Raw genomic sequence first — 16,882 nt, forward strand, 5'->3', positions numbered from 1 at the left:
TTCCCCAGGCAGAAACCCACGATTTTCAAAGAGCAGAACACTGTTTTTAAAAGAGAAATTATTTTGCAGAGAAAAAACCTAATAACATATTGTATCCAAACTTTCACATGTTTATTTCAGGCTTCCTACATTCCAAAAAATTGCTTCTAAATGGAGTTGACTCTCTCCTCTTCTGATAAAATTAAATCCTGCTTTTGGAGGAAATGATATAAAAAATGGAAGGATCAAAGGATATCACCTTTTTATAATAAAGAACTCCACCAACAGATCCATTTATATATGAAATCTTTTTGTGTTTTTTTTTCTTTCTTTGTTTGTTTGTTTTTCCTTGGGAATCAAAGTTTCAAATAATCAGTTAAGTAAGATACTTTTAAAGAAATGAGCTACATTCCTATTGTACCCATATGTATAGTGGCAATAAGACCATACAGCTACCTGACAGCAGAGCCTGGAATGCAGGAGGTGCTGTTGCCTTTCATCACCTCCAGACCCATCCTGGCCCAGGAACTGTGCAGACCTTTGGTGTACTAGAGGTAAGTCAGCACTGGAAGCAATTTGCATCAGCAAAAGAACTTGAATCACCTATTTTCTGCCTGGAGATTATAAAAGGGTCAAAAGAGCATGATTGCCAGAGACCATTTCAGAAAAGTAATGCTCCCTGGGAAGACACCCAAACACATGGATGGAGGACCTGTTGACTTTCCTGGATATCAAACTTCATCTGTCTTCCTGAACTGGGTCCGGTGCCACAATCTGGATCTCCCACTGCCTTTTACTTTCACTTTCATCTCTAACTGTACAATTTTTTCATAAAAAAGATTATTTCATCGTTGGTTATGTGATCAGATGAATTTACCCTGTATACTCTTTCTTCAAAGCTTAGTTCAGGTATACCACTGCATCATGCAAAATGCCACATACTTACACATCACATTTCTTAGTATCTCTCTTGCTGACAGAATTCCCATCTGATTCCAAGATCCTTTTGGAACAAGCTGTCACTATTTCATAGTCGTGTGATATGTATGCAAAATACGTAAGTCGTGTCAGTGTCTGCAGCTCCACTAAGGAATCTGACCAACTGCATTCTAAAGCACATTGCACTAACTAGGCGGGAAAAAAGAAAGAAAAAAAGAAAAAAAAATGGAAAAAAAGGAATAAAAAAAAAGAGTTTAAATTTCAGGGGTTTAATATGCTTTTTTCTACAGCTGTGACTTCCTTACAACCCATCTGGTCATGGAATAAGTACATAATAAAACCGTCTAGAAAACTAAAGAGCTGCAAATTACACCCAAAATATCCAGTAGAGAGGCATCATTCATCTTGTAGTATTACTATAGTGTGTGCAAATCCAGCTCTAAGCATGCATATATATATATCTTCTAGTCCTTCTGGAGGAAGGACTTCTACAAAAGTGCTGGCCAATGTCACCAGACTCCCAGCTAAATGGGGAAATACATCTCAGACAAGAAAGCTCTTTACCCGAGTTAGAAATTATAAATTCGGTAATCAAACAGGTGAGGCTGCCTTACCCTTATCCTGTTTTGAAAATATGAGGTATAAAGCTTTCTACACTACCCCTACTGCTCTTGAACAGCCTGGTAATGACCAGGATCACAGGAAAACTGCGGCACTATTCAGTGTGAGTAATTAGAGAAGACTAAAGCAAGCACTTTAAGAAAATATACATCATATAGGACTTAATTTTTAAATCTCAAGAACTAATTAAAAAAAAAATTACCTCAGATAAGCTAGGGACAGTGAAATCCATGAGACCCAAGCCATTACATGAATACATTTCCAGACCAACAAGAATTCTTTCCATAGGATTTTGTACTTCATCATTATTCTAAGCAGAAACAAAAAATTCACATTGAGATTTTTTTTTGCAAGTCAATAATATTAAGAACATTACTTGAGATGATAAAGTGTTTATAACAATAATCCTTGAAAAACTCAATTTTCTTTAAGCAAGTCCTTGAAAAGGGGGACTTTATGTATTTATATATTTTTAATTAACATTGTGAACTCTGAGCTACTACAGTTTCAACACTAAAATTCCCCACCAACAATACAATGAAGGTACATTTCATATTTCATTGGGGGATTCCAGTTTTATAGACATCATAAAATAAATATATAGGAAGAAAATATTGTTTTCCAACTTATTAGGCTTGTAATCTACTGATAAAGAGGCTATGGTAAATGTTGATATAAATATAGATGACTTTTCTTAAAATTTTTAATGCAGCCATTTTATTATTTTACATATATGAATTCAAAATCAACTCTGCTCAACAGTCATCATATTACAAACACCACCATGGCAGCAAACAACAGAGGGTAGATTTAAGAAATGTTGACTCATTGCCATGTCCAGTGGGAAAAATTTGCTATTTCCATAAAGATTTATTGGAACTACAGCCAAAATTTATTTTTCACATTGTATTCAAATACATATTGATAATTTCAGTCATTATTAAATGAACATGTGACTGTAAATTTTCTCTGGGAAATTTCATTATTACACAGGATTTCAGAGAAATCATACCTCGTCCTGAGTTCCAAGATTGATCTGCTGCTGATTTAACTGCTTTGCTTTCACCCAGGTAGCAATGACCTGTTGTTGGGCAGCGACAGGGACTGTTCCCTTAGGTGAGGTTCCATTCATCACATTTAGGGCAAATTCACAAATCTAAACACAAAAGATGAGGAGAAAAAAAAAAAGAAACCTGAAACACAGGAGAAACGTGATAAGCTCCTTGTATGGAACACGCCATCCATTAGTTATTTTAAAATTATTGCAGATGCATCTCCAAGGCTGACAACATCTCTTGGAGGTGAGCTCACAAGGCAAATCAAAGTTTCAGCCCGCAGCCCCAAGCTGGTAAACAGCCCTAGTGTGCTCCTAGGGAGGATCTGTGTGGCAGAACTGTAAAAGATGGTAAGCTTATTTTTTGCAAAAAATTCTACTCTCGAATTTACAGGAATTGTAATATATGACAGCAGATCAAAAGGATCTACAGAAACAAGGGAGTTGTACCTCTAGGGCAGCTTTGACGTCAGAAAGTCCACTAGGGTCTACTAAAAGAGACTGGGTGACATTTGCCTTTTCCTGTTTCTTTCCTGCAGCTTTTCTGCCATTGTCCACTGCTGTATCTTCTTCTTTCTCCTCAGCAGGTTTTGGCTCTGGAATCCAAGGAATAATGAGGCCCCGAGCCAAAGCATTACATAACATCAGTAAAACCTCAGTACTTCTGTAGAAAAAAAACAAAAATCAGAAGTTCATCAGATCAAAGGCAGGAATGAAGTTTATTGTTTTCAAGTAATAAGTATTACTTGAAAATTCAGGTTTTTTCTTAGAAAGCAAAGTTATAGATGTTGCAAAAAAATTTGGCCATTGGAAAAGCAGTTTAAACGGTTAAAACTACAAAACCCACAATCAATTTTCATAGTTTACATCCATTTTTAAAGCTCTTTCTCTAATTGAAGCTTCTCTTTCATCACAGGAAAAGACCCCTAAAATTCATATTTATGTCAAACATTAAACCATAACTTTTTATTAATAAGGCTGCTATACATGAAAATAATAACTACTTTCTAAACAATTACCCTAAGCCAAACAAAGTATAGTAACAAAGAACAAAGAGAAAGGTTTCAAGTGTAATTTTCACACCGGAAAATTAAATTTACCTTCTGAGCTACTCTAAAAATACCAAAGTCCTTCCACTACTAATGAAAGCCATCAAGAAGAAATGTCTTTCACAGCACGAAGTGACTTACAATGTTTGCAAAAATATTTCTTATGCTTTAGGAAAAAAAAAGCATGTTCATATCCAAACATCTAAATTTACCCATTGTATCCAACAGTCTTGATGGCTCCAAGCAGAGTATGCAAATACTCAATGATTTCCCTCTGTCTTGCTGAAGAAATCAGATGTCTGTTGTAATTTAAGATATAGACCACAGCATTGTGAACAATCCAGGCTTCATTCAGTTGTTCTCCTATTTCAGCTGCACGCTGGAAGTTTTCCATAGCATATTGAGATAAGGAGTCTATCCATAAACTGTAAGATTAGGATAAAGAAGCTGTTATTCCACAGCTTCAACATTAGAAGGAATTATATGGGAAGATTAAATAAGCAGTAGTACATCTCAATCAACTACAAGAACAAAAATTTAATTTCTTTTCAGTTGTACGTATTAAGTCCTCATCCGCTGACCGATATTTTACTTGGATGAGAAGATGATTCAGGAAAGGAAACAGTATCAGCATAAAATGAATCATCTCTGACACTCAAATGTTATTTAGCTTCAGAAACAGTGTCTATGGTTCATGCTTCACCCACATGTTTTTTTTTTTAAATGCTTGTGTGGCCCACGTGATGGCTCTGCCCCCAGCAGTGCCAGAAATCATTAAACATCCATGGTAGGGCTCTCCCTGGATACAGATATAAGTACATTCCAAGTTCCACTCAGGAGCCAAGGACACACCTTTTGTACTTACAACTGCATGTGTTCTTGCACTCAAAGGCATTTTCAGATGCTCTGAAAAGTTGTATTCATTTTTAACAGAGCAAACATCCTTTTCACAGCCTGTGTAATAACTTTCAATAACTTATTTTCTTTTTTTTTTTTTAGTTATTATCAAATCGTACCGTTACTTAGAAAAAACAATATTAAAAATACAGTCTTGAATGACCCCCCAGAATGATCACAGTTAAAAAGTCACAAAGCCAAAAGCACAAACTGACACTGGGTATTACTGTGTCAACAGGGGAGCAAAGTGATTGTTTTCCTATGGGTTTTTAAACTATTTGGGTAAACTCAAAAGCTGGTGGTAAATTTTGGAACAGAATTCTCATCTTCTTTGCCCCTTGACATTGATCAGTTCATGATTTTTCCTGCTGTCTCAGGACATGACCACTGCCACAGCAAGGCAAGCACCAGCACAAACGTGAACAGCAGAGAGTCAAAGTGTCATCTCAGAATTCTCCCTGCTCTTCTCCTTTGCAAGAAATAATTGTGTGAGATCAGAAAAAAACCAATACTTCCTATATTCTACTCTCCCAGATTCATTTCAGCTGATTGGATGGAATAGAAAAGAACTGCAAACTGAAATAATGCATTGTATGCATTCAGTACTATGAAATCATTGTATTTATAAGAGCTATAAAGCAAGACAAAGAGGTTTTTGATTTGGGAAAACATTTTTAAATATAAAATTCAATTATCTAAATATTTACATAGAGAGATTTAATAGTTTTTAAGCTTGGTATACTAACTTCTATTTCCAGAGAAATAAATGTCAAATGAAAAAGAAAATCCACACTCCAGAATGAAAGTAAACAAAAGAAAGATTATTTAAAACTATTTTCTTAGATCCTTTTTCCATTACCATGACTACCTACAAAGACAAAGAATATGGTGACAATGAATTTAACTAAGGAGAAACAGCTTCTGCAATTATCTGTCTGATAAATAATGGTCTGTCAGAGCTACTGGGTCTTGACATATATTAAGGAAAAGCACCTGTATGTTTTCCATTCTGGATCATTTTCCAGAAGATATGAAACATCTCCTGGATGATACTGGTTTGTGTCTTCTGGAAGTACAGCATGATCATTCAGTTCAACTCCCTGCAATCTTAATAAATGAACAGTTGCCTGGAAAAACACAGAGAAATAAATTATCTATGGAGGTTATCACTGTGAAAACAGACTATGACTCAGTATCAAAGTCACCTCTTCACAAATTAGAAAATACAAAATGTTTTTTCAGATGTTGTACAGGTATGTACAGCTGTGTGAAATACAATGCACAATACTTCATAATCTTACTATTGTCTACAGCCAATTTTACTAAATAATTACATTGAGCAAAAACCCATATTTTATGTATATATTTTTTTTAATCGTGCTGGAACTTTAGGGATCAAGAAATGTAATGTCACATGTCAAACATTTACAGCAGAATCTCTTGTGAAAAAGTGTTATCACCACCTGCAGTGAAACTACTGCAATAGTTACATTCACACAGTAGATTGATAAGATGCTTCATGAAACTACTTCATCCTCTAGTTCCTAGGGAGACAGAAAATAACTAAACATGATACCAGTGCTTTAAGATGTGTACACAAAACTATACATAAAACAAAACTGAGACAAATATGAATTACAGTCCTGTAATTTATTTACCTCTGCATTAATGAATCTTATTTCTGCTAGTATTCTGAGTAAATTTCTTTCAAAAGAGAAGGAATTAGCAGGTAGCAATGATTCTCCTGAGGTGTCACCTAGACCATCAACCATCATAGCTGCACCAGCTTTGCTCTTCCGTGCTAAAAATAAATAAATAACCCTCCATTATTATTTTCATGCAAATCATTACCCTCAATTTAAAATTTACAAATCCCCCCCCACATTCTTAAATCCCCAAGGAAGAGCTTGTTACCCTCAATTTAAAATTTACAAATCCCCCCCCACATTCTTAAATCCCCAAGGAAGAGCTTGTAGGAAAAGATTTCAAATTATTTCACATAATTTTTCTCATTGGTAGCATTCATTGCACTCAAAGCCTGATCTTAGGCAGTGCTGAGACATTGGTTACCTGTGATTTTTGCTGCACTTGTGCATAAACTTCAATATTTGCAGCAAATAACTTGCTCCAGTCATAACATGCACACTGAAATTCGTGTGTTTAAACAACAGACAGGGCTGACTTTCTGGTAGAACACACATCAGTAAAGACAAAATAAGCAATATTTTTCTTTGGTTTAATAATGAAGAGAAAGGACTCAGTCATTTGACCATAAACATGAAGTTTGGAAGAACACACCAGTTTCTATTCATGATGCTTTTGGTGCATGGTTGCCTTCACTTTCTGGTAAAAACTTATTTTTCCCTTTCGTTTGGAAAAAGAGTCAAAAGATTACCCATGGTTAGTCTGGAGATGCAAAACTTGAGAAAGAAAAGAGGCAAATTCACACCCTATATTGGAAACAATCTAGAGAAGAAAAGTGGAATAGGTTCAATTAACACTGGCTACCGAAAAAAGCTGCATTTCACCTGTTCCTAAAGGTGAGTTTTATGAACTCCCTGGCAAAACCAACTTCACCTGAACATGTAAAAGCCAGCAAGCAGCTGGGGATTTGAAAGTGCTTTTGCCAAGCTAAGAACTCTTTTAACATGTGTGGTTGGTTTCCAGCAGACCCTCAAGGAATAAGGTCCAATGCTGGATACCTCAGGGAAACAACAAATAAGGGAAAAGGGTAAAAATTATTATCCCGGGAGCCTCATACAAAGTGACTGACAACCCATTTTATTTCAGGTTCCTCAGGCACTGATAATATGGACCTGGATGATCATTAGAGAATGTACCTGTTTTGTTTTTTTTTTCCAAAATAAATTGTTCACTTACTTTCTCTGGGCTTTGATACTTTCCTAAACAAGTTATCTTCATATAAGAGGCAGAATCTACATGCTGCACGGCAGACATCCCAGACTTCCTGTTTACATGCAACTTTTGCCAAATCTGCCCAAAGTGTAATTCTACCAAAGAAAAAACATTAAAATATTAGTTTATAAGCAAGACTATCTTCTGCAGTTCAGGATCGACAAAAAGATCATGCCAATAATGATGGCCATCAGGAAAATGAAATGAAATCTACTCAAAATTAATAATCTACTCAAAATTAATAAATGGAAGACTTCTTATCAGTAGCAAAGATAGCACTATTAATTTATGAATTAAAAAGAAACTCATCAGCTTATCAAGAGTGGGACAAAATTCTTGTTAAGGATGGTAACTATATTGAAATGTGACAACTCTAATTTTCTGTCTTAGAAAGTAAACTAAATACTTAAAAACAGATGTAGAGAATTCAAAAATACCTCTTGAAAACAAGTTTAGATACAGAATATTTTAGAAAACAGAAGACTAAATTTCATCACAATAATTTTTAGTGCAGCAAAAAATGAGACACCGCCTTTTACATAAAGAATGACAAAATGATAAGAGTCAAAACGAAACTTGGCATTTTTCTACAGGTTAATCTTTCTGGCATTCAGAATGTACACCTGAATTTTTAACCAAGAAAGGTGTAGCATATGGTGTGGTACAAGGACCTAAAAGGGCAGGACACTTCCAAGTTTCAGCTGTACATCAAGTACGAGCTTTAATCAACTCATCCTTTTGTGTGTTGAGCTTCTGTCAACAGACCAGGTGAGTTAGGTGTGCATGTGAGAGCAGATTAGGAACAGGGAAAGAACACAGTTCTGCACAGCAACATATCAGAGCCTGTCAGGAATTAAACACACACACAGTGCTTTTCCAGGGTTGATTCAAGTACTCAGCCTCTTCCACGGCACCATCCAGAAACTGAACCTCTGCAATAGAAACTTTCCCCTCAGACACTTCTACACGAGACAGAAGAGACACTTGTGGCCTGCAGTAATTACCTCTCGCTGTCATTTTCATTTCCTGAGTGTTTCAAATGCTCATCAACTTTCTGCACACTCTTAGTGTGATGCTGGGCTTTTGCACAGAGGAAGCTTACTTGGCTCGTACTTTTACCTGAAGAAACTTTGCAAAGAAAGAAGAATTTAGAGTAGTTTTTAAATAACACAGGTTAAAAAATCCACATCAAAGGCGAGCAATTTCATTCATAGTTACTTGCTGAAACATTCAAAATTGAGTCCTTTTCTCATTCCTTCAAGCTTTCCCCAAACCAACCAACCAACATGAAAGATCCACATCCCACCAGCACCTACTCTTCATTTTTCTAGATTTTCACATATAATTGTCCCACCCAAAAATTGATCTATGCTTGTTTGACCCCAAATATCTCAAGTACACCTCTTTCCTGACAGGACATGTGCTGTAGTACATAGAAAGTGCTTCTGCAGCCACAAGAGGAAGGCACAGTGTCCTACCATTCGTGCTAAGTATCTTTGGCAATTCACTGTCCATGTGATACCTCTGTGCTACCCAACCATGCACAGATCACTGACAGAACCTGTCCAGTACAATACACAGTGACAGCAGTATTATGCTGGAAATAAAACCAGGTTGAAAAGAATTATGGATTGAAGGACGTTGTTCTCTGGATCTGTGGGTACTGCTCTCACTAAATTAGCCAGCTATACACATCAAAATAGAATGAAAGGTTTTTATACAACTGAAAAAAACCCACTACAAATCTGGTGTCCTACGTATATTTTAATAATAGAATTACATATATATTTTCTTACTCCTTCAAAAAACACGTAAGCTTGTTGCAATTAAAGTGTCACGGAAAAAGCAAAAAACTCACTGCTTAGATGACAGCCTCATGACAAAATGGAATTTTTCACAAGAAAATTTTATAAAGTGTTGTGTCAAATGAAGTCCTGTGACAGTTGTAATGTTGTAATAATCTCACTTGTTTTAATGACTCATCTTGGAAGGCTAATGTGTACTAAGATTTATTCTGAGAAACTTCAGAAGTAATTTTACAGTTGTCAACTGAAAATTTAAAAGTAAGGACATGTGCAATGCTTATAATTCTCTTCACAAACACAGTGCATTTAATTTCTTTAAATCATGTATGAAAATGATATGTATGAAAAGGACTGCACAGAGTGGAATTGCTGATCTGTAAATAAGACTCTGGCTTGTAAATGATCGGTTGATCAAGTTTGAAATGGGGATGTGCAGGGTCAGCGTTGTGGTCTGGCTGAGCAGATGGCATGAGAGAACTTCCACAGCACAAACAGGCTCCTTTGGGAGCTACAGGATTCCTCCTGCAGCATTCCCTTCCTCCAGCACAATCTCTAGCATGGGATGGCACCAGGGACACTCAAACTCAGCGACATCAGTCACACACTTGCTTTATGACCAATGGTAAGCAAAAAACAGCTCAAGCAATCTGGAAAGTCTGTCCATTTGTCTTCAAGCAGAGGCTGGACAGTCACAAACCAAAGCTGTGTGTGGCACAAGGAACACGCCTATTTGTGATCCATGTTTTAGAAGGTAAATAATGAATTAATGCCTCAATCTCTGTACAGAACTTGAGCTCTCAAAAGCAAGATTTTAGAACAAACATGCAATGTAATCAACACAGAATATTATGGGGTGAAATTTCTGAAACCACCACTTAAAAATGACCTTGAATAAGAACATTCAAGAGTTGCTCATAGTGAAAATAAACCAGAACTACTTCCAACCCACTACAGCACAACATGAAGGTTTAGACAAATCTGGAGGGGAAAACAACACCCTTTCCAGTATCACAGTACAACTTTATCAATGACACTGACAGGAACTGTGCCACAGAATTCAGCAGAACTGTCACTTCACTTGTACTGCAACACACTCTGTGTTGCTGTGTCCAGCCTTTAAGAGTGAGCAAAGCAAAGTGCAGCACCTTTTAGTCACAGAAATGAACTTTACCTTTAGTTTCATTTTCACTGTCAAGGACTATTCGAAATGTATCAGGAGCCAGTGCAAGACCTGCATTTACCAGAAGGGATCTCTTTTTCCTCACGTTGTCCTTTTGTTTTCCCCTTTTAGCCTATGTAAAGAAAAGAACTCAATGTTATAAGACTCATTTTATATTCCAACTACACCGTATTTACTCAACATAACAGAATGAAGATCGTATAACTTGCTACTACCAACAAAATACCTATAGAAATTGGATATCTTCATGTATCTTACACATTATTCTGAATTATTATTGTCATTGAAAGTGATTGTGGAACTTTTGTTGATATTCACAGGAATACAGCAAGGATAATTTAATATCAAGTACCATTCATGCTTCCCATGAAACCTTACAGTGTATTCCTGAGTATATAACCTGTCATTACGTTATACCTTCTTAAACAAAGAAGAGTATTTATTTAAAAATCAACAACAGCACATCCATTGTGCAGTAACAAGGAGTTGTTACAAAATATAAAAAAATTCCTGGTCTTCTCAGAATGAATCGAAGTCAGAAGAGGTGTAAGTGCTTTTTTTAAAGTAACATTTAAAGAGAGTAAGCTTGCATACGGAAAAGCATTAAAACCAGACAAAAAATCAGTTGCCAGCATGATTTTTGCTCAGGTGCTGAGGCAGCAGAACAGAATTAGATGCAGTAACTCTTAACAATGACTACACTGTGACTTTAGATTATATTATTTAGCACCATTTGTAAGTGTCTCATAATACTCATTTATCTCAAAGCCAGCCAGGACATTTAGCTATTTGGACACTGCTCTTCTCATTAAACAAAACACTGTTTCGTGCAATGAAATCCTAATTGCTGACAATTGCTAATAAGCTTCTTTTTTGCTGATATTTTTGCTAATTAACAACTCCCTCCCCTCACAAAATAAGTTTTTAACATAAGTGGGAAAAAAATCCTCTAATCACAACCCTCATGCTGTGAAGCAGAACGACCACTTCAATGACGGTTTGCTGAAAGCAAGCCAATGCTGGCTGTGCTGACACACAGTTCTAGTGAACAGCTGCAAGGAATTTAACAAACAAATCTGTTCCAGCTCCAGCTCTTGTTCGTCCTGGTCACCTGTTCAATCATCACGGCTGCCCGGTCCTCCTGACGCTCAGGTGCCTGGTACAACACCGAGCACCAACGCACGCGGTTCAAAGCCAGTCTCAGATGTTCCTGGTACTGCCCACTGCTGTCCAGCTGAAGAGCTTTTTGCAGATGTCCCACAGCAGCCTCCAGCCTATCCCCATCTTCCTCAATACGAGCTATTTCCATGTGAACTTGGCAACGCAGTGTCAGCAGGCTGAGGAACAAAAATTTAAGCGTAAACTGTTGAAGTGAGGCACACTAAAATTCTTAGACCTAGACCTCACTAAAAGGTGAAAGTTAATAATTAAAAGCAACTCGAGTATGAAAACTGATACTCCCTTTATAACTGACTTGTTTCTTTAATTTTTACTATCGTGCCTTTTTAATAGAAATTACTAAGAAAATTTAACTGCATATTACTTTCATTAACCCTGCAGGAGAAAGCAACACATCTTGTGGACTAACTTATCCTTGTATTTTAGTAGAACTCTCTTTCAGTACTGCTTAGGTGTGCAAACCAAGTGCATAGGTTTTCAAAAGCAGTGAACTGCCAGAGAAAGGACAATGTACTGGACAGTGGCCACTTTTGATAGAAGTTCACTGTCTGTTCCTGACATTGAAGTAGAAGGTAACACTCCAGGAATTCCAGCCCTGGTGGTACCAGCTGGCTCACCTCAGGCACACACTTTCACTGTCAGTAGTGCCTCTGCCCAGGTGTTGCTCACACCACTCCATGAAACCAGCATGTTCTCCCCAAAACCTGCACGTTCTCCAGCCTCAGGTACATTGGGCTCCCTCTCCATCACCTGCCCCAGGAAGCTGTTCATGCCAGCTGAGAGCTCGACATGCTACTTTAGATTATTTTCAGGATAGTAGTATCTTGCAAGAAGTGTCTTATTTGATATGTAATACAGAAGCCATAATGCTTTTTTTTTTTTTAACTACTTCTTTAATTTTATGTTTTTAACCAACAAAAGTGATGTTAATGCAAGAATCTAAACCACAGTCCAACACATCCACTCACACTGCAGCTTTGGAATTTTCTCACATAATTCTGATTAACAAGAGTATTATTGATGTAGGTCATTAAACAGTGTGAGATTTTGCTTGAAAGGAACCTATATTTCAGTGATTAATGGGGAACCGTATGCAACATGCAGACAGATGTTCGTGTATTACAAGGAGTGGTAAATTTCCAAAGACACTTATTTATCAGAGAACTTGAGCTTTTAAACGAGTTTCACGCTGAGACCTTCCAAAGTAACAAACAAAAAAATGCACAGCATAGAAAATTACCTGTCAATCTCTTCAAGGGCATCTGCAACCGAGATCAAGGGCTTTCGCACGTGCTGGTGCAAGTTGTGCTGCAGCAGCGGCAAGCACAGGTTCCACTGGGTTGCACAAACAACCTGAATCACATCAGGATCTCCCAACTGAACTGTGCGTTTTAAGCTCGAGTCAAGGTTTTTTATCAATTCCAGTTGGTCCTACATAAATGAAAAATTAATTAGCATATATTGCATTTAATGAATACAACTTCTTACACGTTCCTCCAAATTTTAACAGCCAGCAGATTTTGGAAACTTTTTTTTTAATAATTCCTTTAATAAAAGCTTCTTTTGTAACGAGGTATTGATAACTAAGGAGTGTTTTTTTTAGGTACTCCAGGTTGCCACTATATATTTCAGGCAGAAGTCTGTCAGCTATTCCCCTTTCCTCGTGATAAACAGAAATTGATAATTGTGAAGATTCAGAAGGCTTAGTTTTTTGTTTTTTCATACTAAGGTAACAATGTTGCACAGAAGAGGACAAAAAGAAATATTATGAACAGGATTTGCCATACTGTCAATTAAATTTGGTTAATTTAATCAAATCTAAAAGCAAATCCTTACCTACATTAACAGACATTTGCCATTTATTACGTTATTTTTAGAGGTAATCAATTAAAAAAAAAAATCAAAACAAAAAACCTCTTCAACTGCACACAATACAGCCAAAATTTTAGAAATACCTAAATATCCTCTTTTACATTTTAGCATTAGTTATGAGGAATTAATGACCTTTTTTTTCTCAAAAGGCGAATGGAATTTCTGCACTCCAAAATGAGCACAGCCATAGACAGGAGTAAGTTCATGCACTCCCACTTCCATTAAACATACTCCTACTTCCCATTTTAGAAACTTTAGGTGACTCTAACAGCTAATCTAAACTCACTGCAGGCATCTCTCTAATCCCACTGACAACACTGATATTTAGGCTTCTGCTTTTGATGGTCTGAATCATAACTGAGTCAACTGACCACAGAAATCTTGGGAAATCCTCCCCAGTGTAACAATTTCTCAGGAATACTCCGTATTTCTCTGACAGAAGAGTTTGCATGAGACTGCCCATAACTTGCAATCACAGTTGAGATGGACTGGACAATCCTTAGTGGTCCCTTCCAACTCAGGATATTCTATGAAAATATCTCCCATAAAGGCAAAATATGAAAACATGAGAGGGTTGCCTTTCCATGCCTCAGTGCTGACATCTTTGCTCTTGGAAAGTAATGTATTATGAATGTCTATGGCCACACAGAAGACTTAAAGGAAGAATAAACAACTGTGTTTTTTTTTTTTCCCTATCTCTTTCTTGGCAGCCCAGTTTAAAAGAATATAAAGCTTAAAAGAATTTCTGATCAGTTTAATGTAATTAGGACACACAGTCAAATGCAATTTTCCACATTTAACACATTAAAACTTTTACTTTTCTCTCAAAGTTACTGTTAAAGAACATACCTCAACAACTCCTTTGGTGTAAGTCACGATTTTAGTGCCATTTTTTTTTCTTTCATATTCACATTCAAGGCATTCTATTTCAATAAGTTTCCCTGGCTCCTATGAAGTATTAGTACAAAAAACCGCTAATTATAATAATTAAAAAGAAATCTGATAAAGATGAAACCCTTATAAATGTTATTAAAAAGGCACATGCTTGGAATAAACAAGCACTAGTCAAGACAGAAAGGATTCATCTGGATGGGTAGTGAAACATTTAAGTGAAAAAAGAGGCTACACTTTCAACTCTTCAGGAGAGATTTGACTATTAAATCATATAATTTATATGCATGGATCATAGAAATATCTAAGATAAATTGTATTTGGTTTAAATGGGTGGAGTAGAGAAATTCAGAGAGCATCTCCATTCCTCAATCACTGCAATGTTATCAAATCCCTCAGCATGACCTGTGTTGATTTAACATCCCCATGTCTGCAAAACAGACAAGATCGTGGAAAACTGAGACGAACCCAGAACTGTCCCAGTCATGGTGTGACAAATACACAGAGATGGAATCCATGTTATGGCTGAGAAATTCATCAGTGCTTGGCAAAAGCCAAGGAACTGGAACTTAGATCCAGATTTCTCTCACTCTGCTATGAAAGGGTCGCTGACAAACCATGTTGGGCAATCTGAAGGTGGTCACTTAAAACCACAACAACTCCAAAGGAGAAGGTTAAAATATAAGCAAGATTTCTCTACTGCTCCCACACAACAGGTACTTGCTACTGCTGTCTACACAAACACTCAAATTAAATCACTGTAAATCTTTGATCTAGAGGATTTAATCACATCTTCCAGTGGAATGCTATGGATTTGTGTATGATTTTAGACATGCAGGAAATGTTCAGAATAACGGGCCTGATTCAGTCACCTGGATTAAAAAAAAATCAGTGAGGATAAACTAAATTTACAAGTAGCTCTAAGTAGGATCATTCTAATAGAAATTTTAATTTTATTTCCAATCAAACTCTTGCACAGGTAACATTTTAAAAGCATAAGCAAAAATCCACAATTAGCATTTATTTGCCAAAATGAACCGCACTGCATATCATCCTGGTCTACCCACATCCTACCTTCTGACCTTGCATCTTCCCTCTCGTTTAGGAACAGATCACTTAGTCAAGTAATTATTTACATTAATGAATATACAAATAGTACACAGATGGACAGAAGATCCCAGAACCATCAGTAATATTTTTAAAATATTAGCACAAAAGGGGTGTGTGTACATAACCAGAAATCCCCAAAGCAGTGTCATTAACACTTACAGTAATCCCAGCACTTTTCAAATCGAGGATACATTGAGACGCCAACTCAGTGCAGTTTACTTTCAAAGAAAAATGAGCTAACTCCAGAATCAAAGGAATCCTTCAAAAATAAAAGAAATCACTTCTGAGAATTTGATATTGCTCCTCCATAGAATTATAAAAACACTACTTGAAAGTAACTGTGTGATATATCTGAAAACCATGAAGTCACCTGAATATTACAGAACATGTGACTATGCTAGTAATGCTCACAGTTAACAAGGAAAAAGGAAAAAGTTTAAAGCTGGCTACATGAAAAATACAAAAGTTAATCTGTTTATGATGAACATTTTTAATTAGCATACTCCTGTGTAGTCTTGTACAGACAGTTACTGAAGAAGACAAAAATATAGAATTAAATGCATGCACCACAAAGACGGTGAAGGAACAAACTAAGACTGCAAGTAATTTTGGAAATACAATGCAGTGAACTGGTAGTCAAATCCATCAGTCTGCTATCTAGGAACAAAGAACACAGACACACAGATGGAGACTGTCCTGTCTGGGATAGAAGAAGTAAGAAGATACTCAAATATTTGTCAATGATGATTCACCACAACAAGTGAAAATACAAAATTACTTCCATATATAACTTGAATAGAGGTCTCTATGTCAAGCATGCTTAAGAATTGGGAAGGGCCTCAAGAAAAGCTAAAAATTAACTACAGTCTGAAAAGCACTTGTCAATTTTAAGACCTTTGAAAAATCTCATTTTATTAACAAGAAATGGTTATGGAAAGATTTAATCACATTACACAAAGAGATGTATGGAAGAAGATTATTTAAGCCCAGGTTCTTTAATAAAGCCTAATGGGGTTTTGTCTATTTTTAAGATGACCTACATGTTAAAGCAACACAAACTGTTGTAACAAACTTCCATGGAAAAGTAAAACTCACTTCACACTGAGAACAGATGCTGGAGGTACATCATATTGTTTCAAAAGCACATACAAAGAATTCAGATTTGTGGTGGCATCACTTGGAAATTCATTTGTGTCCCACTGCCTGCAACATATTAGGAAGTGGGCCATAATTTTTCATGAGAAATATTATTGTATTAAAATTTTGAAATAACTTTAACTTCAGAATGGATAGCTTAGTTCAAGCAATCAGCAGGATACCTGGGTTTTGAAATATTAAGGAAAAAAAAAGGTTAGCAAAACCTACTTCAGTATGGCAAGTAAGTTACTCC

The 16,882-nt window shown here is 36.4% G+C and overlaps 1 protein-coding gene across 1 annotated transcript in view; it reads right to left on the bottom strand.

Moving 5' to 3' along the window:
- The window catches only part of CFAP46 (cilia and flagella associated protein 46), a 65,048-nt gene that overhangs the window by 41,090 nt on the left and 7,076 nt on the right, over positions 1 to 16,882 (bottom strand). The window contains exons 9-23 of the mRNA XM_027902825.1: positions 16,588 to 16,695; positions 15,652 to 15,751; positions 14,341 to 14,439; positions 12,860 to 13,050; positions 11,552 to 11,777; positions 10,432 to 10,552; positions 8,460 to 8,583; positions 7,420 to 7,550; positions 6,198 to 6,340; positions 5,533 to 5,666; positions 3,855 to 4,067; positions 3,044 to 3,257; positions 2,552 to 2,695; positions 1,742 to 1,849; positions 926 to 1,107 (exon numbers count right to left, since the gene is read on the bottom strand). Coding sequence (XP_027758626.1) covers positions 926 to 1,107; positions 1,742 to 1,849; positions 2,552 to 2,695; positions 3,044 to 3,257; positions 3,855 to 4,067; positions 5,533 to 5,666; positions 6,198 to 6,340; positions 7,420 to 7,550; positions 8,460 to 8,583; positions 10,432 to 10,552; positions 11,552 to 11,777; positions 12,860 to 13,050; positions 14,341 to 14,439; positions 15,652 to 15,751; positions 16,588 to 16,695 — 2,238 coding nt within the window. The remainder of the gene's footprint in view (positions 1 to 925; positions 1,108 to 1,741; positions 1,850 to 2,551; positions 2,696 to 3,043; positions 3,258 to 3,854; positions 4,068 to 5,532; positions 5,667 to 6,197; positions 6,341 to 7,419; positions 7,551 to 8,459; positions 8,584 to 10,431; positions 10,553 to 11,551; positions 11,778 to 12,859; positions 13,051 to 14,340; positions 14,440 to 15,651; positions 15,752 to 16,587; positions 16,696 to 16,882) is intronic.

Source organism: Empidonax traillii, unplaced genomic scaffold (genome assembly GCF_003031625.1).
Source record: "Empidonax traillii isolate 1590-97213 ecotype Southwest subspecies unplaced genomic scaffold, ASM303162v1 scaffold912:size315693, whole genome shotgun sequence".
NCBI lineage: Eukaryota > Metazoa > Chordata > Aves > Passeriformes > Tyrannidae > Empidonax > Empidonax traillii.